Source organism: Cricetulus griseus, chromosome 5 (assembly GCF_003668045.3).
Source record: "Cricetulus griseus strain 17A/GY chromosome 5, alternate assembly CriGri-PICRH-1.0, whole genome shotgun sequence".
NCBI classification, from domain to species: Eukaryota; Metazoa; Chordata; class Mammalia; order Rodentia; family Cricetidae; genus Cricetulus; species Cricetulus griseus.
Window position 1 is genome coordinate 5,673,547 of NC_048598.1, and position 25,639 is coordinate 5,699,185.

The 25,639-nt window shown below is 43.8% G+C and overlaps 1 protein-coding gene across 2 annotated transcripts in view; it reads left to right on the forward strand.

Annotated features, from left to right (window-relative positions):
- Kcnk2 (potassium two pore domain channel subfamily K member 2) overlaps nt 1–25,639 on the forward strand; it is a 124,974-nt gene that overhangs the window by 64,254 nt on the left and 35,081 nt on the right. For both annotated transcript variants that reach the window (XM_027418720.2, XM_035445414.1), the window contains 2 exons: nt 7,580–7,740; nt 10,893–11,079. In XM_027418720.2, the coding sequence (XP_027274521.1) occupies nt 7,580–7,740; nt 10,893–11,079 (348 nt within the window). The remainder of the gene's footprint in view (nt 1–7,579; nt 7,741–10,892; nt 11,080–25,639) is intronic.

The window sequence follows — 25,639 nt, forward strand, 5'->3', positions numbered from 1 at the left end:
ATGCTGATAGCTCCTAAACTAAGGCTGGAGCTTTGTGCCCACTTCTCCTGCTTCAGCTCCACGCCGGGACTTTGTCTGGGTTGAACTTGTGCAGGTCCTTCCCATGCTGTCACAAGCCCTGGGAGTCCATATGTGCATCTGCACCTTTGTGTCCAGAAAGACATCGTCTCCCTCAACTCATCCACCACATCTGGCTCTTGCAATTTTCTGCCTCCTCTTCTATGTGGATCCTGGGTATGATCCAGATGTCCCATTTAGGGCTGAGAACTCTGAAGTCTCTTATGCTTTGTAAGCTGACCACTTGTGGGTCTCTGGGTTAATTGTCACCTACTTTAAGAAGATGATTCCCTGATGATAGCTAAGTGGTACACTGAGCTATGGTTATGGTAGTGTCTCATGCTCTGTCCATTTAACCGAACAACAGCAGTAGAATCTTCACTATGGCCTATAACTTATCTAGCCACAGGTTCTTGCCCTCATTGACAGTTTCAGGTATCAGTTCCATATCCTGGGGCTGGATTTAAATCCAATAAAAAACATGGTTGGCTACTCCCATAAAATTTATGGCACTATTGAACCAGTGGACTTGTCTTTCTAGGCAGGTTATTATTGAAGCTTGTGAGAGTCATACTTGACTAAGGTTGATAATTAGCCAGAAGTGTACATAACGTCTTCCAAAACTATAAAACCTAGACATTAGGGGTGAAGCTTTGTGGTCATAGATTGTTTATGATCTAATAAAGCTTGCCTGGAGATCAGAATGCAAAGCTAGCCACAGCCATAGAAGCTGGGTAGTGGTGGCACACACCTTTAATCCCAGGACTCAGGAGACAGAGGCAGATGGATCTCTGTGAGTTCAAGGCCAGCCTGGGCTATGTGAGAGTGAACCAATCTTTAGATAAACAGAGCTCACACCTTTAACCCCGGCACTAGAGAGAATATAAGGGGCTCAGTGCAGTCTCAGGAGCCGTCTGAGATTTGGTGAGGAGCAGGGCAGTCTGAAGATTCAATCTGAGGTTCAGTGGATCGACCCTTTGGTCTGAGCATTGGTAAAGGTGAGAACTCTCTGGAACTTTGGCCCCTTTGCTTCTCTGATCTTCTGCTTGAACCCCAATATCTGCCTCTGGGTTTTTATCACTCCTACTACAAAGCTTCCAAGTGAATATCATTTTTCTATCTCTATGCTCTGTCAATCAAGTATGTGATGTCTTCAGCAGCAGGGTTTTACCATTGAGTTTGGGGATAATCAATAGCATTGGCAATATCTTTTTGTGTTTGAGGGTCTACACGACCCTGTTGGCTAGCAACTCAAAAAGAGAACTAATTCCTGGTACTGTGCTTTTATTTGGTAGTGAGTGGTGTCTAGTTGAATTATTGTACCCTGGCCCCTTTACTGGGTAACTCCATTTAAGCTCATGCATGTTTTAGGAAGTTTTAACAGTAGTAGGTTTCAGTAGGGCTCCTTCAAAAGGCTTTTGGTGATAGTTGTCCCTCTGCATAGTCTCCCCTCCTCTGCCCTCACAGTTTCATTTTCCTCCTTTCACCATTTCTGACATTGTAATTCTATTCCCCCTTCCTTGAAACACAGGGACATCCAGTCTCTTCTCTTCTCTTCTCTTCTCTTCTCTTCTCTTCTCTTCTCTTCTCTTCTCTTCTCTTCTCTTCTCCTCTTCACTCCTTTGTGTTTCCAACTTCATGTCTCAGTTTCTTTTCCTGCTGCTGTAATAAAACCCTGGCAAGAAATGTTCATCGTGGTTCACAGTTAAAGGCACAGTCAGTCTATCATGGTGACAGAGTCAAGGCAGCCGGAGCCTGAAGCAGCTGGTTACATGGCGCCCACAGTAGGAGAGCCAGGGGATGAGTGGACGTTGCTGTCAGTCTTGTCCCCTTCCATCTTATACAACCCAGCATCCTTTGCCCGGGGAATGGGTCCACCCACAATTAAGATGCCACAACCCACATCAATCATCATAAAATAATCCCCCCCCACGCATGCCCAGATGCCTACGTCTCCAGTGAGCCTAGAGTCAAGGTGACAGCTAATGATGCCCAACATAGGTCTTTACTCTTTTTCTAACATATGAGATTGTGCATTTATGGGTCAACTGGTGAGCTGGTTTTCAGTTATGTCCCAGTTGAGCCAATGGCCCTCTAGTAAGGGTTTGAAGCTGTAGTTCTCCCCCTCTTTCTCACTCATTCCCTTCTCCTTCTATTCCTCCATCAATCCATCTCCTCCTCTCTGTGATAATTGAGTCTATAGTTTTATTAAATAGGAAGTCAGATGATAGAAGATGGACTGATGCTGCGAATAGATAATTATATGATTACATTCCTGCAGTGCTGGAAGGGGGTTATTTATTTTTAGTACAAATCACTTCTGATGAGAAAAAATGGCCAAGCCTTTGGGATTGCTTGCCAAGGGCAGCACCCATGGACCTGATACTAGGCAATCAAGCTGAAGTGGTTTATCGGTGGGCCCTGCTCCAAAATGTGACATGAAGAAGACAGACAGCTGTGATAAACTCCAAGGTGACTGACAGGTAGCTTGGCTTCCATCCACTCCTGCATCAGATGATCCACAAGTCCACTGAATGTTACTGTGTCTATTCAGGGCTGGGATGGCACCCTGGTTTCATATAGGTTGCTGTGATAAAAGACCCATATAAAAGTAGTTTGGGGGAGAAGAGGTTAAATTTATCTCACAGTTTCTAGTTACAGTCCATCATCATAGGGACTTGAGACTGTCCTAACACGTCAGTAGAGAGTGGAGCACAGAGAAGTGAATGTCTGCATTCCTGCTGCTCCCCCTCTCCACACTTAACTCGTCCAGGATGTGAGCCCAGAGAACAGTGCTGCCCTCAGTGGGTTGGGTCTTCCCACCCCATTTAGCCATATGAAGACACATCCCCACAGAGATAGCCACTTTAAAAAAGGGGGGGTTCTCAGTAAGTAAGACCGTCTTTTTCAGGTGATTCAAGATTGTATCAGGTTGACAGATGTAAATAGTACCTGCCAGAGAAAGGGAAAAAGATGTAAGTTACAGTGTTTGCCAACTTCTACGATGAAAATATTCCCATGAGAGATGGTTTCAAGCTGTTAAGGTGAATTGAACAGACTTGGGAAATTCCTAAAAATTCAACAGTTCTCATTCTAAGCACCCTTCAGTGTACCCCGGAACCCATGTTCCCCACCCTTCCAAGGTCCTATGCCACCACCTTCAAGAGCTTGACTCATCTGCAGTCCTCATTTTATGATCATTTTGAGGCTGTCTTCTTTGTCAGTCTTGTTAGCCAAGTCTAAGCCATGCCTAAAACTTGATTTCCTCAAGGGGACACTGAGTATGAACTCATTTTAAGGTGAAAAGGTAGGAGACAACTGAGAATGACTGAGACATGTTGATCAAATGCAGTGTGTGCTCTCGAGTTGACCTTAGCACTGGGACAATGTGGTAAAGAATGTTAATAAGACAACTGATGAAATCTCAGTGGAGACTGTATAAATTTAGTGAGAATCCCTTGTCTATGTTCATTTACCCAAGCTTGAAAATTGTGCTGTAGTTATTTAAGAGAGTATCATCTTTTTTTTTTAATGAAAGGAAAGAACAAAGAATACAGGGATAAATGGGCTGGCGATGTAGCCCAGTTGGTGGAGTCCTTACTTAGCCTATGTGAAGCTCTGGGTTTGATCCCAGTGTTGCATAAACAGTACTCACAGAGGCAGGGGGATCAAATCAGTGCCCTCTGGGGCTCTCTAGTCAGTTTGAAGCCAGCTTGGGATACAGGAGATCTCATGTCAAAGAACAACAAAATCCAAACAAACAGAAATGGTGTCAGTAGCTTGTTATACAAGGGGTGGGGGTGGGGGCGCAAAGTAGGAATGGTTGACAGATACAGAAAATGTTTCATTCTGTGTGGGATCCTATGCCTTTCCCATGACTCTAAAATTATTTGCAAATCAAAAGTAGAAGAAGAAGGAAGAGGAGAAGAGGGAAGGGGGATGGGCGGGAAGGAAGGATGGGATAGAAGGGAAGCCCAGAAAGAAAGAAGGGGGGTAAAATAGGCTGTGGAACAGTCTGGATTTGGCTTCTCGTGGCACTCTGCCATTGAAATACCCTTTGTGATATCTCTTGTGAGAAATTCTTTATAAATCCTTGGCACTCCTGAGTGGTTATCTCAACCCTTGGCACTCCTGGGTGGTTATCTCCTTAAGCCCTTTGGGGGTGATCTGGTGATGTTTCTTACTTTCTTCCTTTGAGACTGGCTTCTCCTGTCAAAGCCAGACTCTGATTGTCCCCTCATACATGTCTATTGTTGATGTTCTGTGAAGTTTTGGCCTTGATTTATCTTCTTTAGAGTTATACTTTTTTGTTGTTTTTTCAGGTTATTTAATCTGCCTCATAATCTATACCAGTTCAGGGTTCTGTCTCTGTCTCCTGAGTTTCAGGCTTATGAATGTGACGTACAGTGTCCACTTTGGTTATTAGACTAGAGACTGGAAATCATCTGGGTCCATAGTGTCATCATCTTGCTGTCACCTCTGTGTTACTATAACAAAAGGTGGGAGAGAACTGACTTTAAAGAGAAATGCTTTGCTGTGTCTGTGGTTCTGGAGGTCACAGTGCAAGATTGCCTCTGCTGTGTGTGAAAGAAGAAACTGGTGGGAAGAGAGGTGGCGGAGCAAATGCCGTTACATTGTGGTGCAGGACACAAGGAAGGGGTTGGGTAGCTCAGTCTCCTCTAATGGCAAACTCCCAATGATGTAAATATCTCTCGCCAGGATCCACTGTGCCTGTCAATTTGACATAATCCAGAATCCCTGGAGATGTGCCTCTAGGTGTGCCTGTGGGAGATTATCTTGATTACACTGGTGAGGCAGGAAGACCCACCCTCTGTGATAGGATTGCTCCCTGAATTGGATAGGATCTGGGACTCTGTAAATGGAGAAGGCAGCTGAGCAGTGGCCATTGCTGTCTTCTTGATCATGGATATGATGTCACCAGCTGCTTCAAGTTCCAAATGCCTTGACTTCCCTGCCACAAAGATTACCCTTGAAGTGTGAGCTAAAGTAGACTCTTGCGTCGATTGCTTTTGCCTGGGTGTTTTGTCACAGAATCATGCCTTTTAAGTTTCTACCAATCCCTAATAGCCCCATGCTGGTGACCAAGTATTCAGCACACAGAGCTTGGAGGGACACTCACCAAGAAAGCATTTACCTTCTTTGGCCCTACGTGTGGTGTCCCCAGGCCTAGTCACATTTCAGTTCATTTGTCTCCAAGAAGCATTCTCAAGATCACCAGTTATCCAGGCCAGAATCCTAGCCTAACACTTTCCCTTTTCCCTCCTTGTGAACATGCTTGTTTTGGAAGCTAAAATGACATTGGTGTTTCCAAGGTGGATCCCGTCACTGCAGACTGTGGAAAGCCTTAACAGCAGCTCCTTCAACTCAAACCTGTTGGCATGGAGAGAGCTTTTGTAGTGTGGCCCTTGTTTACCTTCTTCCTGTGTCTACTGGAAACTGACACACATTCCTCATCATTCAGCCATCTCTTTTTAGTTTCTCAGAGATGACAGATTTCTTTCTCTATCCCCCAACCCCTGACATTCTCTATCTTTGGTTCTTCAACCTTATCATGAACACCCTTCTTTCTGAACCCTGAGTAACTTCTACTCAGTTTCTGACTACCACTTTGGGGTCATTTGTGTGTGGCTTCTCCCATTCTTCTACACCCATGGGTACCAAGAACATCCTCTGGACCCTGTGACACCTCCACACCTGTGCACATCAGTGCCGTGCCCTCCCACCCCCTTGCTTATTAGCACTGAGAGATAAGACCAGCTTGCTTTATTGCTACACTCTTAGTACTTATCACTGAGCATGGCTAATAGCAGGTGCTCAGTAGCTGCTTCCCAAAGAACGAGAGTAGGGAACCTTGTCCTCATTCCAGCTGCTGAACACAGCATGCAGTTGGTTTAGCTCCACCTCTTGTGGCCAGCTTTTCTTCCTTGGCTGCATGTGCCTTTGTGTGACTTCCACCTGCTACTTGGTTCTTTGCTTTGAAGAACCCAGGTAGGTCCAGTTCTTTTCCGTGTTGTGATCATAGCTGAAATTCCATAGTGGGCCTGCCTGTATTGCAGGTCTCCTTCCCTTCATTGTAAACACCCCAGTCTTCCAACCATTCCATGTGAAGAGTTGCCTTTTGCAGTGCGTACTGTTTCTGTAATGATCGTTGTGAAGAATGGCACCCATGGGTGGTCAGAGAATTCCAGAACATGGTGAAGACCGTCATGTGATGGCAATGGCATTTGCCTGATTATTATTTTATACACTGATAGACAAGGTACCTTGATTGTGCCATCTTTGCTTCTATCAGTACTGTAACTAGTAATAACTGCAGCTGTTTTCACCCTGCCTGAGGTGTGCTGAGCATCATAGTATAAAGAACTTTCCTAACACCTTCATGTGGTACTCTTCTCAGTCCTTACACCTCGAGGAAATGTACAATAACAGCATACCCTCCTAACAGCCAAGGAAGTAATCTAGGCAAGGTCCCAGGTTTGCCAAGTGGCTGTCATGTTTTGACAAACCACCAAGTTCTTCAATCCTATGACATCCCAATTCTTGACAACATCTAGCAGTTCGTAGTTACCTCACTGCTTCTCAGTTCCCAGCACCTGCTGTGGGGGCCGCTACACAGAACTCTTCTGAAACCTTGTATTCCTAGCTTTCTTCTGATGAAAAGGCAGGAGAGACTTCTGTAGATGTTCCCCTTAGTGGTTCCATAGAATTTCAATAGATCAAAACACAAACAAAAAACAAACCCAGCCACAATCTTTGTAACACAGGTAGAGAGTAGCAGTAACAGGGGAGCAGATCCCAATATACCACCTGTTTATATTTTTGAGTGAGAGAAACTTTGAACAAAAGCTCTAGGTTAATACACCATGGAGGAGAGAGAAGGGATTCTCTATCCTGGATATGTTCCTGTGCTTCTGGGCTGTGGGTAATTCACTCCGAACAGGTGGAGGTGGTTAACTCCAGGGGTTCTGAAGTCAGAGAGGTGCAGCTGCCAGGGTCGTGACCAGTGCATATCTTTGAAACTTAACATTCTTCAGAACTTTGGCTATTTTGCATTTATATTTTTTGGGGGAATGTAATTGAGTAAAAAGACATAAATTTCAACACAGCTTTATTTATTCTTTAGATAATTTAAACATTTTTGGGTATTCTCAATGTATCTTTCCAAGTACATTATAAATGGTAATGAAAGTTTTGTGAGTGAATAGCATTATCAGTGCCTGGGAGACAGAGTAGAGAGATGAAAAATAGTGCATTAACATCTCATTTTTCATCATCCGATCAAAGTTTCATCAAAACATTAGCTTTATGTTATAATTTTGGAATAATTGCTTATAATAGCTTTTAATTCTACAGTTATAATATAAAGGGAGTCTTCTTCAGTTGAAATAAACAATCCATGTCTTGCAATAAATAGCTGGTGATTTCTCATTAAACTTGGGATGGGTGTTTCAAACTATGACTCATTTGTGAACAACCGAATTTTTCCATTTTTGTTTTTCAGGATTTGGAAACATCTCCCCACGAACTGAAGGTGGAAAAATATTCTGTATCATCTATGCCTTGCTGGGAATTCCCCTCTTTGGCTTTCTGTTGGCTGGGGTTGGCGATCAGCTTGGGACCATATTTGGAAAAGGAATTGCCAAAGTGGAAGACACATTTATTGTGGGTACCACAAGCTTCTTACTATATCTATTTACTTTTTTTTTAATGCATTATCTCTTCTAGCACTTTAGAAGAGGTGGAAATTCAGTTGTCATTTACATAACAAATTCTACGCCTCGCAGAATGCCACCCACTGTATTTGATTTATTTGCACACTTGACTGAGAGAAACTAAAAATTATGTGCAAGAAAGAAGAAATACAACCTTCCTGGGTTGCACTTGAAGTTGTATGGTATCCTAATTATATTCTCTCTCTCTCTCTCTCTCTCTCTCTCTCTCTCTCTCTCTCTCTCTCTCTCTCTCTCTCTGTGTGTGTGTGTGTGTGTGTGTGTACATGTATGTGTCTGTAGAAGGGTAACCTTAGGTGTCACCAAAAGTACCATTTAATTTGTTGCTTTATACAAGGTCTTTAAATGACCCATATTCTCACTGGCTGATTGGCCAGTGAGCTCCCCTGGACCTGTCTGTCTTTGCCTCTCCAGGACCCAGATTACAAGCATTTACCACCACACCTGCCTTTGGGTTGTGGGTTCTGTGGGTGGAACAGATGTCCTCATGCTTGTAAAGCAAATAATTTACATAACTATGCTATCACCCCAGGCTCCACCTATATTCTTTAAAGTAGTTAATTTTTCTTCAATTCTCTGTTTTATTCATTTTATGTGAATGAGTGTTTTGCCCACATCCATGTCTCTGATCAATGTACATGCTTAGTGGCCATGGAGGTCAGGAGAGAGGGTATCAGATCTCCTGGAAATAGATTTACAGATGGTTGTGAGCTACTGTGTGGATGCTGGGAACTGAACACAGCTACTCTGCAAGAGAAATGAGTGCTCTTAACTGCTGAGACCCCTCTCCAGCCCCAAACCTTTATTTTCTTATTTGAGCACCATACACAATTCCTTTACATTGTTCTAAGCAGTAGATGCTTAGAGAAACTTAGCTCTGGAAGCAAATAGCTGGCAGTATTTTTATTTTGAATAATTGCTTTGGTATCTGTCTTGATTACTGTTGGCATTGATCTGTTATGTGGTCCTTTTGGGCAGATTGTAATAATAAATAGCAAACACAAAATACCTCGATGATAGGACTCAGTCAAACAAAACTAACCTACAATGTGCAGCAGTTCCAAAGAACCCAAGATAGTAAACATGAGGGTGTTGGGATTGGTTATATTTAGGAGGTATGTGGATAAAATTAGGATGCTGCTATTGAAACCAAGGGAGGGGAGAGTCGCTTGTGCATGCCTTTAATTCCAGCTCTCAGCTCTTGGGGGGCAGAAGCAGGGTTCAAGGCCAGTGTGATCTACAGATCGATTTCCAGGACAGGCAGGGCTATATAAAGAAAAACCAAAGGAAAAATGCTATTATTGGATTTTAAGTGAAAAATAAGAATCTATGATTGTAAGTTGTGTCCTTGAGGAAAGTCATGGGAGGATAAAATGGTTGCGTTTATATGTGGTGTTACACGTGGTACTGCAAAGCATTGCAATCATCATTCAGTTATTTTTTATCATTTCATATAATCGTCAATGAAACAACGCATTCATGGTTCCACCAGTGAAATAAAACTATTGACTCACCGTTTCGATTTTAGCATTAGAGATTTTTTCCTGCTGAAGACAGAAGCTCACTCTTGAACATTTTTATGGTGGGGTAGACGAGAGGATTCCTTCAAAATAGGGCTTTCCCTTGCCGTCTACGTGATAGACTCTGGCTATTTACACTCCCCAGGGAGGCAAACTCATTGCGTCAAGTTGGTAATAATGAATTGTTCATTCCTACATTGAGTAAAAGTCTGACTGCCCATCCCAGCCTTCACTGTCTTTGCTACACCGTGTACCTGCTGGTCATTTATAAACCTTTACACCTTCACGTCGGCGCCATTCCCATTGTCATGATGTTTGATGTCAAGCATTTTGGAAGAACTTTCAAGATACGAATTTACTCAAGTGTCACACATGAGTTGAAGATGGGAGATGAGAGAGTTCCCTGTGGTCATTTCCATTCTGTGATTTTATGCATGTTTATCTCGAGAAAGATCTCAGCCTATTATTAAATGGTTTCCCTTTTTTAAAAAATTAAATTAAGCTTAGTGTGTGTGTGTGTGTGTGTGTGTGTGTGTGTGTGTACACTATGTTGCTCATGTAGAGGTCAGAGAACAATTTGCAGGAGTTGGTTCTCCATCCACCATGTGGGTTCTGGGCTTGAACTCAAGTGTTTTGGCTTGGTGGCAAACACCTTTACCTTTTGAGCCAGCTCATCACCCCCATTCAGTTGTATTCAGGGGGTATGGACTATAATCTACAGCTGTTGCAGTGCATAAAACAGTCAGTCAGTCAATGAAAATGCATGGCAACTATGTCAGCACTGGAACAAATACCTGCAATCCCAGCTCTCTAGAGGCTGAGTCAGGAGCTCCAGGCAAGTCTGGATTACACCATAGGGACATTTTGCTTTACAAAAAAATGACAAGGAAGTGACTAATCTCAAAAAGAGAGCTGGAGACAAACCCTATTCCACACTTCACATTATAGGGATTTCTCACTGAAGAAGCAGGAAAAAAAAAAAAACTTAAGCATGGTGAGAGGCGGGTGTGGTCAGAGCTTTGAAGTCGAACCCTTGCTTGCAGACCCAATGGCTTCGTAGTCCCACAGGCAGCTTGACTCACCTGGGTCTCAAAGGCCGACTTCCCTAGTATCATATCCTAGTCAACTGAATGGATGTCATTGTCCGTGTTTCCCAGTTCCCAGCTGTGAATGTATAGTGCTTGCCCAGGTTTCTCAGCTGTCACATTTCTCTCAATTGTACCTGGCCCACAGTTCACTGTGTGCCCACAGCATACACAGATTTCATTAGTGGTTCAGGTGGACTGACTGTTGATGCCTATCAAAAGCTACAGCCTCCCAGCAAATGAGAAATGCACTACAATTTTGAGAAAACATGTTACCCTTGGCAAATCTATGAATGTGTGAAATAGCGTTATTTATTGACACGGGCTGCTGTGAATTGCTTCTATTGTACTCCATCCTAATGAGTGAGCACAGTGGAAGAGGAAGGATGGAAGGACAGGAAGCAATGTGCTCGCGTGGTGGCACTTGGTCTCGTGGCGTGTCAGTGACCTGCGTCTACCCCGCCACTCTGTCTTCACAGAAATGGAACGTTAGTCAGACCAAGATCCGCGTCATTTCCACCATCATCTTCATCCTGTTTGGCTGCGTCCTCTTTGTGGCCCTTCCCGCGGTCATCTTCAAGCACATAGAAGGCTGGAGTGCTCTGGACGCTATCTACTTTGTGGTGATCACTCTGACAACCATCGGATTTGGTGACTACGTGGCAGGTAAGGTTTTCCTGTGTTGCGACTGCTCTCCCAGCCAGAGTCTATTAGTTAAGGCTCACATGAACTTATTGGAACACAAGGCTGTCTGAGACTGGACTGCTGTGCCCAAGGCTCACAGCTAGGTGGCTGTAAAGAGAGGGAGCTCTTGGATCCCTCTGAGACTCTTCCTTGCCCCTTGCTCGTCACAGGGGGCAGTTGCCAGGGCTCCCGTGATCTTTGCTTCTCCGCAGACTCATTCCCACCTCAGTCTTGGTTATATGAGGCATCTGCCTTGCATGTGTTTTCAGGTACAAACTTTACTCTTCCTCTAAGGACTACCTGAGTGAAGGACCCAGCCTGCTTCCCTATGGTGTGTGTGTGTGTGTGTGTGTGTGTGTGTGTGTGTGTACAAACACACTGTATGGAGGTCAGAGGACAAATTGTGGGAGTTGGCTCTCCATGAGCTCTTGTGATTGAATGCAGTTGCCAGGTTTGTGTGGCAGGCACCTTTGCTGGCCGAGCCATCTTTTTGTCCTGACCCCATTCTCTTGTTTAAATACTTCCAGGGGAGAGCCTCTATTGCTCTGTTCAGTAAGGTGTCACAAAGGGCTGGAGGTCATTGATTTGTGCTGGGGCTAAGGTTGAAGCTGGCAAAGCCCCCGTGTGAGGAGCCTGGGAGAAGTGTGTCATTCTCAGGGCTCTCCCTTTGCCAGAAGCACCACGACACTCCTTGTACCGAGTAGAGGAACTGGGGGCAGGGACACAGAGACAGTGCAGAGGTCTAAGGGGTACCTTTGAGGTAGACAGTTATCAAAATGACGTGAGAAGCCTCTGACATTTGCAGCTCCAAGTGAGCAGATGGGGCTCTGTCCTGAAATGTCCATTTTCCTACCTCCCGAGAAATTGAAGGAGTCAGTGTAACAGAACTGAGAAATGTGTTCCTACAGGGAAGGTGAAGTAGCATGATGAAAACAAAGACACACTTGCCATTCATTATTTTACCTAGTTACATAAACAGTTACAAAGTCTTGTGAAATGTGTTGGTTGTATGGGTGTTAGGTGATAAGTCTTACACTTTAGGCCAACAACCGGACCTGGGATGCGGCATTTTAAATAACCCACAGACTGTGTCACACTGGCTTGTGGCCTTCATGGTCTGACTCTTTAAAAATATGAAATTTATACGTGAAGAAAAAATGTGGGCGGAATCTTAAAATAATAGTTTCTGTGACCACTACCGAGATCCTGGCTTGGAGTGGGTAAAACTCCAAATATTTTACTTTATGGTTTTGGAAAACATGTTTTTAAAAAAGACTTACTTTAAATTCACCTGAAGAGGCCAATGCTCTTAAACTGAAGAGATCCTTTAGGTCTGACTGTGGCTGTTGTCCCCTGTCCAAGGAAGGGTATTCGGTGGGAATGTCCTGTAGGTCCCAGTGAGGTCCCAGAGTCCAGAGGAGTCATGGTCCCGTGTCATAGAAGGGTAGGGTGTCAAGAATGATTCTTCTCAAGCTAGAGAGATGGCTCAGCAGTTGAATCCTTCCTACACTTACAGAGAACCTGAGTTAGAAGCTCTAACTCAGTGAGTATCCCCAGTGCTCACAGTGTCTCCCAGTTGCCTGTAACTCTGGCTTCAGAGACTCTGATGCCCTCTTCTGGTCTCTGTGGGCACTTGTACAGGAATGCATATAAACTCACACATAAATAAAATAGACATTTTTTGTTTTCATTTCTTACATAGTTTTCACTCCATTTTTATTTAAATTAGGAACAAGATTGTTTTACATGTCAATCCCAGTTCCCTCTCCCTCCCCTCCTCCCCTGCCCCCCACTACCTACCTATCACATACCCTTTCTGCAACTGAGGGAGAGTGAGGTCTTCCATGGGGGGTCTTCAGAGTCTGTCATATCCTTTGTGATAGGGCCTAGGCCAACCCCTTGTGCCTAGGCTGAGAGAGTATCCCTCTATGTGAAATGGGCTTCCAAAGTCCATTCCTATGCTAGGGATAAGTACTGATCTAATACAAGAGGCCCCATAGATTTCCCAGGCCTCCTCACTGACACCCACATTCATGGGGTCAGAAGCAGTTCCATGCTGGTTTCCCAGTGATCAGTCTGGGGGCCAAGACTCCCTTGTTCAGGTCAGCTGTTTCTGTGGGTTTCACAAGTGGTCTTGATCCCTTTGTTCATCACTCTTTCTTCTCTGCAACTGGATTCCAGTTCAGTTCAGTGTTTAGTTGTGGGTATCTGCTTCTACTTCCATCAGCTGCTGGATGAAGGCTATAGGATGGCCTATAAGTCAGTCATCAATCTCATCATCAGGGGAGGGCATTTAAGGTAGCCTCTCCTCTGTTGGTTAGTTGGTGTCATCCTTGTAGATCTCTGGACATTTCCCTGGTGCCTGATTTCTCTTTAAACCTATACTAGCTCCCTCTCTGATGGTTTCTCTTATTTTGCTCTCCTCTATTCTTCCCCCTACACAACATTCCTGCTCCTTTATGTCCTCCTCACTCCTCTTCTCCCCAACTCATTCTCCTGGCTCCCTCTCCCCTCCCCCATGCTCCCAATTTGCTCAGGAGATCTTGTCCCTTTCCCCTTCTCTGGGGGACCATGCATGTCTCTCTTAGAGTCCTTCTTGTTGCGTAACTTCTCTAGTGGTGTGGATTGTAGGCTGGTAATCCTTTGCTCTATGTGTAAAATACATATATGAGTAAGTGCATACCATACTTGTCTTTTTGTGACTGGGTTACCTTGCTCAGAATGGCTTCTTCTAGTTCCATCCATTTGCCTTCGAATTTCAAGATTCCATTGTTTTTTTCCACTGAGTAGTACGCCATTTTCTGTATCCATTCTTCAGCTAAGGGGCATTTAAGTAGCTTCCAGGTTCTGGCTATTACAAATAATGCTGCTATGAACATCGTTGAACAGATGTCCTTGTTGTATGAATGTGCTTCTTTTGGGTATATGCCTAGGAGTGGAATTGCTGGATCTTGTGGTAGACTGATTCTCATTTTCCTGAGGAATCACCATACTGATTTTCAAAGTGGCTGTACAAGTTGGCACTCCCACCAGCAGTGAAGGAGTGTTCCCCTTTCTCTACATCCCCTCCAGCATAAACTGTCATTGGTGTTTTTGATTTTAGCCATTCTGACAGGAGTAAGATGGTATCTCAGAGTTGTTTTGATTTGCATTTCCCTGATGGCCAAGGACATTGAACACTTTCTTATGTGTCTTTCAGCCATTTTAGCTTCCTCTATTGAGCATTGTCTATTTAGTTCTGTACCCCACTTTTTAATAGGATTATTTGGTGTTTTGGAGACTAGCTTCTTGAGTTCTTTGTAAATTTTGGAGATCAACCCTCTGTCGGATTGGTGGGGTTGGTGAATATCTTTTCCCAATCCGTGGGCTGTCATTTTGTCTTGCTGACTGTGTCCTTTGCCTTACAAAAGCTTCTCAGTTTCTGGAGGTCCCATTTATTAATTGTTGATCTCAGTGTCTGTGCTACTGGTGTAGTGTTCAGGAAGTGGTCTCCTGTACCGATTAATTCAAGGGTACCTCCCACTGTCTCTTCTAAGAGGTTCAGTGTGGCTGGATTTATGTTGAGTTCTTTGATCCATTTGGATTAAGTTTTGTTCATGGCGATAGATATGGATCTAACTGCAATCTTCTACATGTCAGCAGCCAGTTATGCCAGCATCATTTGTTGAAGATGCTTTCTTTATTCCACTGTATATCTTTAGCTTCTTTGTCAAAAATCAGGTGTTTGTAGGTATGTGGGTTAATATCAGGGTTTTCAGTTCGATTCCATTGGTCTACCTGTCTATTTTTTGTGCTAATACCAAACTGTTTTCAGGACTATAGCTCTATAATAGAGCTTGAAGTCAGGGATGGTGATGCCTCTGGAAGTTCCCCTATTGTACAGGGTTGTTTTGGCTATCCTGGGTCTTTTGTTTCTCCATATAAAGTTGAGTATTGTTCTTTCAAGGTCTATGAAGAATTGTGCTGGGATTTTGATGGGGATTGCATTGAATCTGTAGATTGCTTTTGGCAAGATTGCCATTTTTACTATGTTGATCCTGCCTATCCAAGAGCATGGGAGATAATTCCATTTTCTGGTATCTTCTTTAATTTCTTTCTTTAAAGACTCAGTTCTTGCTATACAGGTCTTTCACTTGTTTGGTTAGTGTTACCCCAAGATATTTCATGTTGTTTGTGGCTATTATAAAGGGTGATGTTTCTCTGATTTCTTTCTCAGCCCTCTTATCATCTGTATATAGTAGGGCTACTGTTTTTTTTTTTTTTTTTGTTAATCTTGTATCTTGCTACTTTGCTGAAGGTGTTTATCATCTCTAGGAGCTCCCTGGTAGAGTTTTTCAGGTCACTTATGTAGACTATCATATCATCTGCAAATAGTGAAAGTTTGACTTCTTCCTTTCTAATTTGTATCCCTTTGATCTCCTTTTGTTTTCTTATTGCTCTAGCTAACACTTCAAGTATAATATTGAAGAGATATGGAGAACGTGCACAGCCTTGTTTTGTTCTGGATTTTAGAGGAATCATGTTGAGTTTCTCTCCATTTAGTTTGATGTTGGCTGTTGGTTTACTGTATATTGTTTTTATTATGTTCAGGCGTGTTCCTGCTATCCCTGGTCTCTCCAGGACCTTTATCATGAAGGGGTGTTGGATTTTGTCAAAGACTTTTTCAGCATCTATTGGGATAATCATGTGGTTTTTCTTTTTTAGTTTGTTTATGTGGTGGATTACATTGATGGATTTTTGCATGTTGAACCAACCCTGCATCTGGGGGATGAAGCCTACTTGATCATGGTGGGTGATTTTTCTGATATGTTCTTGGATTCAGTTTGCCAGTATTTTATTGAGTATTTTTGCATCAATGTTCGTGAGGGATATTGGTCTGTAGTTCTTTTTCTTAGTTGTGTCTTTGTGTGGCTTGGGTACCAAGGTAATGGTAGCCTTGTAAATAGAGTTTAACAATGAACCTTCTGCTTCTATTGTGTGGAACAATTTGAGGTGTATTAGTATTATCTCTTCTTTGAATTTCTGGTAGAATTCTGTACTGAAGCCATTTGGTCCTGTGCTTTTTTTGGTTGGGAGACTTTTGATGACTGCTTCTATTTCATTAGGGGTTATAGGTCTGTTTAAATTGCTTATCTGTTCTTGATTCAATTTTGGTAAGTGATATCTGTCCAGAAAATTGTCCATTTCCTTTAAATTTTCCAATTTTGTGGAGTACAGGTTTTCAAAGTATAACCTGAAGATTCTCTGGATTTCCTCAGTGTCCATTGTTATGTCCCCCTTTTCGTTTCTGATTTTATTAAATTGCATGCTCTCTCTCTGCCTTTTGGTTAGTTTGATTTGTACAATCCATAATGGGAAAAACAGACTTTCTTGCCACTAGTGTTTTGCTATATTGAGCCTCTCATCAAAGGCATTACTTTCATCCCATTTTTATTTTGTAAAGGAAGTTTTTAAAAGATAGAAATCTGTCTTGCTAACTACTAGAACACAAGTTTGCTTTGATTAAAACGACTAATGGTGGCTCAGTGGTTAAACACCTGCATGGTGGCTCATAACAGTCTGCCACTCCAGTTCCCCAAGATCTGTCGTCTTCTTCTGGCCTCTTTGGGCATTGTACGTGTGTGATAGACAGACATGCAGACAAACACTCAGAAACATGAAAATTTTGAAAATCATAAAAAAGAGGGAGAAGAGAGGAACAGTGTGCTTTGATCATTCTCCTGCCTCCTCGGTCTATGCTGGTGTTTGTGAGGCCACAGAGCTGTGTTCCTGCAGGCATATGTGCCAGGTCTTCACACCCAGGAGGCATTTGGGGCAGATATGGAGAAGGCAGGGCAGGGAATGTGTGCCCTTTGTAGCAATCATAGGAAAACAGAAAAATGTGTTTGTCTTTCAAGCTTCTTGCGAAGGGATTGCCATGTGTAACTCAACAGAATCAATACAGTCAGCCTTTCCTCTTGGGGACCTTATGATTCTAGTAAGCTGCTGAGCTAACCCCTGTGCTCCTCTGGGGAGAGGCTGGCTATCTGCTTTGTAGAACTTTCTCTCTTGCTGTCCCAAGCTCTGACCCATAATGCAAGAGCCAGCTCTCTACCCAAAGGCTTCCAGATACCCCCTGCATATCTTAATTTTTATATGTGTTTCTGCTTGTGTCAGGGTATGCTGCAGTGGCTGGCTGGTTACCTTGGTGATTGACATTGGATCTTTCCAGCTGATCCATGCTGTCCCCTTGCTCATGCTTAGTGTACTGGGGCTGAGAAGGAGCCACGTGTTGGCTTTGTGTTATGGTAATTGCACAACCCCTCAGCTTAGAGGAGTGTGGGCAGTCGCTCTTGCCCAAAACTGAAAAGGGAGAATGAGATGTCACCTACCTGGTTTTGAAAGTGTAGTCAGAGTGTAAGAGTGAGTTAAAATACTCTGCAAAATAATACCTGAGAATTAATGCTGATGTCCTCATTCCTCTCATTTGATTTTTCATTTCTTTAAATACCTTGAATGGTATGTTCTTAAGTCATGATCACCTTATAGAATGAAGATTACACCTACATTTCTTTCTTAAAATCTAGTCTTGATCATATGGGATTTTTTTTAATGTCTCCTTATTTGGATTTATTTCCACAACTGATGTGTTTGGTCCGTGAATGTGAGAGAGAAAAATGACACAGAACCTAGATCCCTGAAGACTGGAAAATATCCTCGTGATCCTGCTTAATGCAACTTAAACTGCATTTTCAAGACCGATGACTTTTTAAATCTACAGAATCAGCCAGAGGGGAGATATGAAACCCCAAGTGTACTTCTCGCTGAAATCCTTTAAAACACTTCTTTCCCCAAGTCAGCTTAGGTTGGTTCAGAAGAGGAGTGGATGAGGCGGAGCCTGGCATGAGTGAGCGTTCATCAAGGCATGTCCTCACACTCCCTGTTTCTATGACCCTTCAAATGTAAGCATTGTTAAGGAATCATCACAGACAACCCTACAAAGACTCATATTTCCCAGATAGCTCGTTCATTAGTTATGTGTGCTTACTCCTCATCCAGAGAGGGCGTGTTAGGTTCTAAGCACTCACAGGGCAGCTCATACACGTGGAAATCCAGCTCCAGAGAATTTAATGCCCTCTTCGGACCTTCTTGGAGACTGTACTCTGCTACACAAACTCATTCACACGCAATATATATACAGTTGATTGAAATATAAAGAAACAATATTCCATGATATACACAGAATATGTGTCTATGAGATATATATATGTTTATATATCAGATTATCAGAAATATATGTATGTATTTTATGGGATTTTTGTCACTATAAGTATGCTTTGTTAAATGCTGGGAGCTTATTCATCCCACAGGTGGGAGAGCCCATCCCTGATTGGCCATGCTTCACACGTGGTACTTTTCCCCTGGCATGTCACCTATACTACTTTCAAAGTTCTATTGTCATTTGTCATTGCATTTTTTGACTTTGTGAAAGACGTATTTGTACCTCTTCTGATAACGCTTCCTGGAATTATATGTTACAAGTCATCATTGGAAGTGAAGCTTTTCATAACCAAAGATCTTCTTCCTGAACAGCCCTGAAGGTGACTTGTGCATTGAGTATGCACTTAATTCAAGGGGATTTCATAGCGAAAACATATCAGTCTTTCTTTAAAAGCTAACATGATGTTTTTGTTGTTGGGAATGATTGTTGGTAGATATCCTCTAGGATACAGTGCCTGATGCAACCTAAGATTTGTGCATTTTATCTCCGAGGCCTGTTACCAAAATTGCTGCCATTAAGATGATTGCTGAGGAAGATGTTTCTGGGGATCCAATAGATACCAAGGAAAGTATTTGATGAGAATGGAGGATTGTTGAAGAACAGTGACCCTTCATCACAAGGGCCACTCAGGAAAAAAAAGTTAATCAGAGAAGGGAAGTTTGTGTGGCTGCTAGGAAGATAAGTTATAGGTGTGTGTGTGTGTGTGTGTGTGTGTGTGTGTGTGTAGGGGAAGCTGTAGCCACGCCTACTTAGGGGCTGGCTACAGGTGTGCCTGACCATGCCTATAGCCAGCCCCTAAGTAGGCGAGGCTACAGCTTCCGTGTGTGTGTGTGTGTGTGTGTGTGTGTGTGTGTGTGTGTGTGTGTGTGTAAGAGAGAGAGAGAGAGAGAGAGAGAGAGAGAGAGAGAGAGAGAGAGAGAGAGAATCAGTTCTCTCCTTCCACCATATTGAGGCAAGTCACTCTTCTGCCTCGGCATACCCAAGGTCAGTCAGCCCATAAGCTTCCAGAAGAGCTTGTCTGCTGCCTCCGTCTCACTGTAGGAGTGATGCAGCTGGCTTGTAGCATAGGTTCTTGGGATCTGAGGATCAGAGGCCATCAGGCTCCTCAGCAAGAGATTTAACCCACTGTGCCACCTCCTGGCTCGCTGTATGGCAACCATCACTCTTTCTTTGATGCAGATCCATTTACTCTGGGGCTTAGTGAACACCTGCTGTTTATGGGGTACTGTGCTAAGCACTCAGTAACAATGGCTGTGGGTCCTGCTCCTCTGGATGGAGTATATGAAATTAAGGAGCAGCCATTAAGCAGGGGTCCATGTTCTGTGGAGCAAGGGAAATCTGCTCACCCTGTTTCAGCCAGTGATGAGAGAACTGATAGCCCTACACATGTTTAATTAGCAAAACTGAACTGAGAGTCTGTGACCAAGCCAAGAAGCGAGGTTTCAGGGTTCAGCAGGCATCTAGAGGCATTGCAGAAACACGGGGAGACAGCAGAGGAGGGAGCATTGGTGAGTGATGGTTATGACGGGTGCCGGTGCTGAGTGGGGCCTCCCAACTGCTCTCCATGGAGACCTAGAGATCATTTAACTCCTGCACACTGCACCTTTGTGAAGATGACCGAGTGAGAGGACTGTGGCTCTCCCTTCTCTACACTCAGGAGGTTTCTGTACTTCTTGTAGCAGCTTTTATATGAAGCACAGAAATGGGCTGGTTTCTAAATCTGAATGCTGATTTCTAAAATCTCAAATTATAACTTCAAATGCTAGGCAGATCTAATTACCTATGTTTAAGAGTAATTAAAAAATTCTAATTTCATTTTATGTGTATGGGGATTTTGCCTGTCCGTGTACCTCTCTGTACTATGTGCACTCCTGCTGCCTTCACAGGCCAGAAGAGGGCATTGGATCCCCTGAAATTTGAGCCACAGACAGTTTGTGAGATGTTATGTGGGTGCTGGGAATTGAACCCTGGTCCTCAGGAAGAGCATTGAATATTCTTAACAGCTGAGCTATCTCTCCAGCCCTGTAATAAATAACTTAAAAATTTTTTTTGAGACAGGGTTTCTCTGTGTAGCCCTGGCCAACATGGAATTCACTCTGTAGACCAGGCTGGCCTGGAGCTCAATGAGATCCCCTGCCTCTGCCTCACCAAGCCTTATGCTGGGATTAAAATTGTGCACCCCTACTGCCCACCTAATTACCTCCTGTAGCTTTACATTTTCCTGTCCCAATGGCATCACTTTTTTTAATAGGTCAGTTATTGTTGAAGACTGAAGTCACGAGATTGCCCATGCCCCTGTAAGAATGTTTCTGTTCCTTATGCAATTTGATGTTTCGAAAGAAAGATGCACCCAGCAGAAACACCTCATCAAAACCACAGTAAAGCACCATTGGTAAATTGATAATCAATGCCAGAAATTAAGATCACTATTTGATATCCAAACTGAAATACTTATAGAGAAATGACACCCCACTTCTGTGGTTTAAGTCAGTATCCCTCAACAGGTCATGCATGCTGTGACCCCCAAGAGTTAGAGCTTCAGAGAATTCCCTCAGGTCACTGAAGGTATGCTTTTACAGGGTGCTGTAGGACCTTGCTCTCTTATTTATCTGCTTCTGGCCTGCCACACACTTTTGTAATCGTTGCTCCTCTGTGTTCTTCACCAAAGAGCTGAATCAATGAGGTTGCCTCACCCCAAACTGGAACTTCCAAAGTGATGGACAAGTGAACAGTTTTTGGTAGTTGTATTGCACTGAGTATTTTTTGTGATAGCAATGTGAAGCTGAAGCACTAATTTCCTTAGAGTGGTTCTGTTTATGCTCTACCTGTTTGTGTAATGCATGTATCACATTAGAGAACTGGAGGAAGGTCCTGGAATTGATCATAGTACTCAAGAATGACAACTCTTTAAAACCAGGGTATGTTGGGATTTCATCATTAATATTTTGTGATTCAGAAAAAATTACAAGTCAAAAAATTAAGGGGACAGAGCATTCATGGTTTTTCTGTGAGTTGGAAGCCAGGTTGGTCTACAGAGTGAGTTCCAAGACAGCCAGGACTGTTACACAGAGAAACTCTGTCTCAAAAACCAAAAACCAAAACCAAAAACAAAAAACCCACTGGGGTGGATACAATGATTAAAATGAGAAAAAGGGCCTTAAAAAATAAAAAAATTAAAAAACCAAGTTCTTATTTTTAAAAATTGATTTATTGTAATGAAATTACACACACACACACACACACACACACACACACACACACACACACACACACACAAAATCACACAGCTTGATTGTGGTAGCTATGCAAACACTCACCTGATCCCTAACTCAAGTTGTGTGGAATAGAATAGTGCCACCTTCTGGAAACTCCTGGAGGACCTGTCTTCTGATGCATGGGGCTCCTGTGTGGAGCCAAAGAGGGCTGTGTGTCTTCCTGGCTTGGTGTCTTTCCCTTTAGCTGAGCACCTTCCATACTGCATGGGTGGAGTTCTTTCATTGATACTATAGTCTGATTATTGTCCCCTCCTAAATTTCCATTACCCCTTTAATTACACTAAGAGGTGTCACCTTCATGGGTTATTATGTCACAAGGGCTCACCCTCTTGAGTGGGACTGGCACTGTCATTACTGACAGTCTTCTTCTTCTTCTTCTTCTTCTTCTTCTTCTTCTTCTTCTTCTTCTTCTTCTTCTTCTTCTTCTTCTTCTTCTCTTCTTCCTCCTCCTCCTCCTCCTCCTCCCTCCCTCCCTCCCTCCCTCTCTCTCTCTCTCTCTCTCTCTCTCTCTCTCTCTCTCCTCTCTCTCCTCTCTCTCCTCTCTCTCCTCTCTCCTCTCTCCTCCTGCTGTCATGGCATGACACACCATGGTCATTCCGTATTAACTCCCCAGCCCACAGAGCTGTAGGGCACTGTTCTACAAGTATGAAAGCCACCACCCTTATCAAGACAGCTGCCATTGCTTTCAAGAGACCCCAAGATCTAGCTTGTTGACTGTTGATGCTGGCTCTTATAAGGAGGGGATGGAAGGGTCATTAGATTCAGGCTGCTCCATCAAGTACCTCTTGACCAGTTGTATGTCATCCTGTCCTAATTATCCCTGGACTCATGGTCTCAGAAGTGCTTGTTGATTGATGGGGAACTCCATCCATGCAGTTATGGGGCGTCACCATCACCTGGCTGGGACGAGATGTTCTGGTATTGTGGCTACTTTGAGGTCTCTACACTTTTGTAAGTAACCCCTCATTCATGATGTGTAAGTAGGCCCAGGAAACTTACTAGTGCTCCACATTGGACCTTGGTTTGTTGTCAGTGTCCTGTACAGAGAGCATCCCCACAACACCAGGCTGTAGGATTGCTGTGTGGACTAAGGTGCAGGGTAATGGGGTGGCCCTTAGCAGCCGAGCACGTGGGTGATGAAATAAAGAAGCCATGCTTTGGAGCAACTCGACTGAGTTTGCACTTGAGCTCTGCAGCTCATGTCCTTGTGGGTCTTGCTGTGGTTATTGTCCCTACTCTGACAGCTCCGTTGTGAGACACTAGGGTTTCAGAGAAGTTGTGTGGACCCAGCAGTCACTCCAGCTCCGGACAGATTGAACCTGATGGCGCTTGCGTCATCAACTTTATTTCTGAGAAGGCAAATGGAGATGAAGCTTAAACCTATACCCAAAGGTATGAATGATGCCCTGGCTCAAATATAAGGACCTCAGCTCCATCAGCACCCCCTGCAGAACTTCTGGGTGGGATGGCTCCCCTCAGTGCCACCTGCTGTCCTTCAGGATGGGGTGGTTCCAGCCATGGAAGCTAATCAACGAGGCTAAGTTCTCTCATCTCCCCCAGTAGGGTTTTTGAATATTCCATAAATGAGTTGAAATGAACATATTGACTGAGCAATGTAGGGCACCCAGAATCAGAAGGTCCTTTGCATGTCCCCATGGGCTCTTCTCTACCCTCCCCCAGCCAGGATTCTTGGGGAGCAGGCAGGAAGGTTCTCTCAGTGCTTGATACAGGGGAGGTTTCCAACTACTGTGTCTAGGAAACCCAGTTTGTGGAAAGAATCAATTCCCAGCTTTGTGAACAGCACGAACCTTCCTGAGTTATATTTTTAGTGATTTAATCCATTATATTGGATCAAACTCTGGCTGAGTTCCTCTTGCAAATGTCAAGGATAGGAGATCTAGTGAGAGAGGCAGGGGGGTACAGAGAGGGAGAGGGAGGGAGAGAAGAATAGAGGGAAGAAGAGAGAGAAAGACAGAGAGAGAGAGAGAGAGAGAGAGAGAGAGAGAGAGAGAGAGAGAGAGAGCTCAAAAGGATGCTTCCACATATCCCAGAAGAGGCTCAGAAAGCTTAGATTTCCTGTAACTATTTGGAAGAGTTGATGAGGTTCCTGAAGCTGTCTGCCCCCACCCTTCTTTGGTATTTTTATTGCTATCTGTATATTCTCTTATAATGAGCCAGAAAGCTCCTAAAACGGAAAGAGCTTATGTGCACATTTTCTACGGCAACAAGGAGAGAATGAAGTGGAGAAACTGTTCTGCCAAGTGGGTGGAGAAGCCAGGTGGGGAGGGAGGGAGGGGGAGGGAGAGAGGGAGGGAGGGGGAGGGGGGAGGGGGAGGGGGGAGCAGCGTGCTGCAGTCTGCAACACAGACAGAGAGAGGAGGAAAAGAAACCAGTGGGCATGGCACGGATGGCACGGAGACAGCAAGGACAGAGGTGTTATTCAAGCGAGGACAGAGACGTCACCACATCCCTTATCGTTTATGGTCCCGAGAGCGTCTTAGGTGTCCTCTAGGCTGCTATGGGCTCCCAGTCCTCTCCCAGCATCCCACGTGCTGATTACAGACACTGCCAGCTGCCGCTCCCAGCTACTTTACTGTCTTAATAAGAGACATCTGGACGAATTCCCAAACAATACGTAGAAAATTAATACTCCTGACAATGGCGAGTTAAAAAAGCACTTTCGGTGGTTAAAAGCACTTGCTGTTTCTGCCGAAGACCAGAGTTTGGTTCCCAGCGCCCACATCAGCTCTCAACTGCTGTTAACTCCAGCTCCAGGGAACCTGACCTCCTCTCTGGCCTCAGCAGGCACTGCACACATGTGCACACAAATGTGTACTCACATACATGAAACTAAAAATAGCAGGATTTTAGTTATTTACTCATTTTAAAATATGCACCCCCAAAAAAAACTCATGTTATCTGAACATTACAGATATACTGACTTAGGGAAAATATTTGCACCACATCAGCTGATTAATGTGCAAATTAACTTGTAAGCCTCAGGTCTGGGATGCAAATAGCATAAATAGTTGTCTGACAAAGCTTTTTTTCTTGGGGTTTTTCTTCTTAGATCATCTAGCTGCCAGTATTTCATTTTAAGAGTGGTAATTAAGAAAGGGGAAAAAACCTTTTCCATGACTTTGAATCACTAAAACTTCTGGGTTAAACATTTTACCCAAATATGGGCCTTTTGGTGATTAAGCTATCTTACCCCTTTCCAACTGTAACATCCTGTTTATTAAAAAGACATAAAATGTCATCTGCAGTATTCAGGCTGTGCTAACATCAGAGTGTCCCTGAGCTCATGTGTCAGCAGAGTCCTGACCACTTGGGTGAAGTTGGGGTTCTTGTTTCTTTTTCATTTTGGTGTGAAAGACAGAGTTCTGGGGATGGGGGGGGTCATTTGATTCCAGTGAAATGGAAATATTTGTTCATTTGCTGGCAGGCCTATCTGAGACGGCTTCTCACTGTCTGCTCTGGCTGTCCTCAGGCTGTGTGTCTGTTCACCGTGTTTACCTGCTAGAGCCCTCTCTGCCCACTTGTCTTGCTCTTTTCACATCCCAAAGCATCTTTGTGGGGGCTCCAAAGTTCAATTTATTTAGGGGAATGTTCCGTTAATATTTTACACTTGAATGCAGTGTGCACTGTTTTTCTCCTAGCCATGGATTGAGGTTTTGTGCATCCCGAGTGTCTATGAAGTTGGTCCCAAGACACTTGTCCCCTGCTCTGTCCCACATTGCATTAGGCCTGCATTTGGGGATTCTGCTGGCTGGTTTCATATGTTGGTTTCTAAACATGTGTAGCCTGTCAAGTCCCAACTTAAACCATTCGTGTTGATTTTAGTCAATGTCTTTGTTACCCCTTCTACAGTTACTGGTCATCTTCCGAGTAAGAGTCTGTGGTCATGAGAGACAATCCTTGCTCCACCTCTGCCCTGGCTCTGCTTCCCAGGCTAAGCCTCAATCAACACGGCAATTTCCCAGTTGCTCCCAGAGCATCTCTTTGG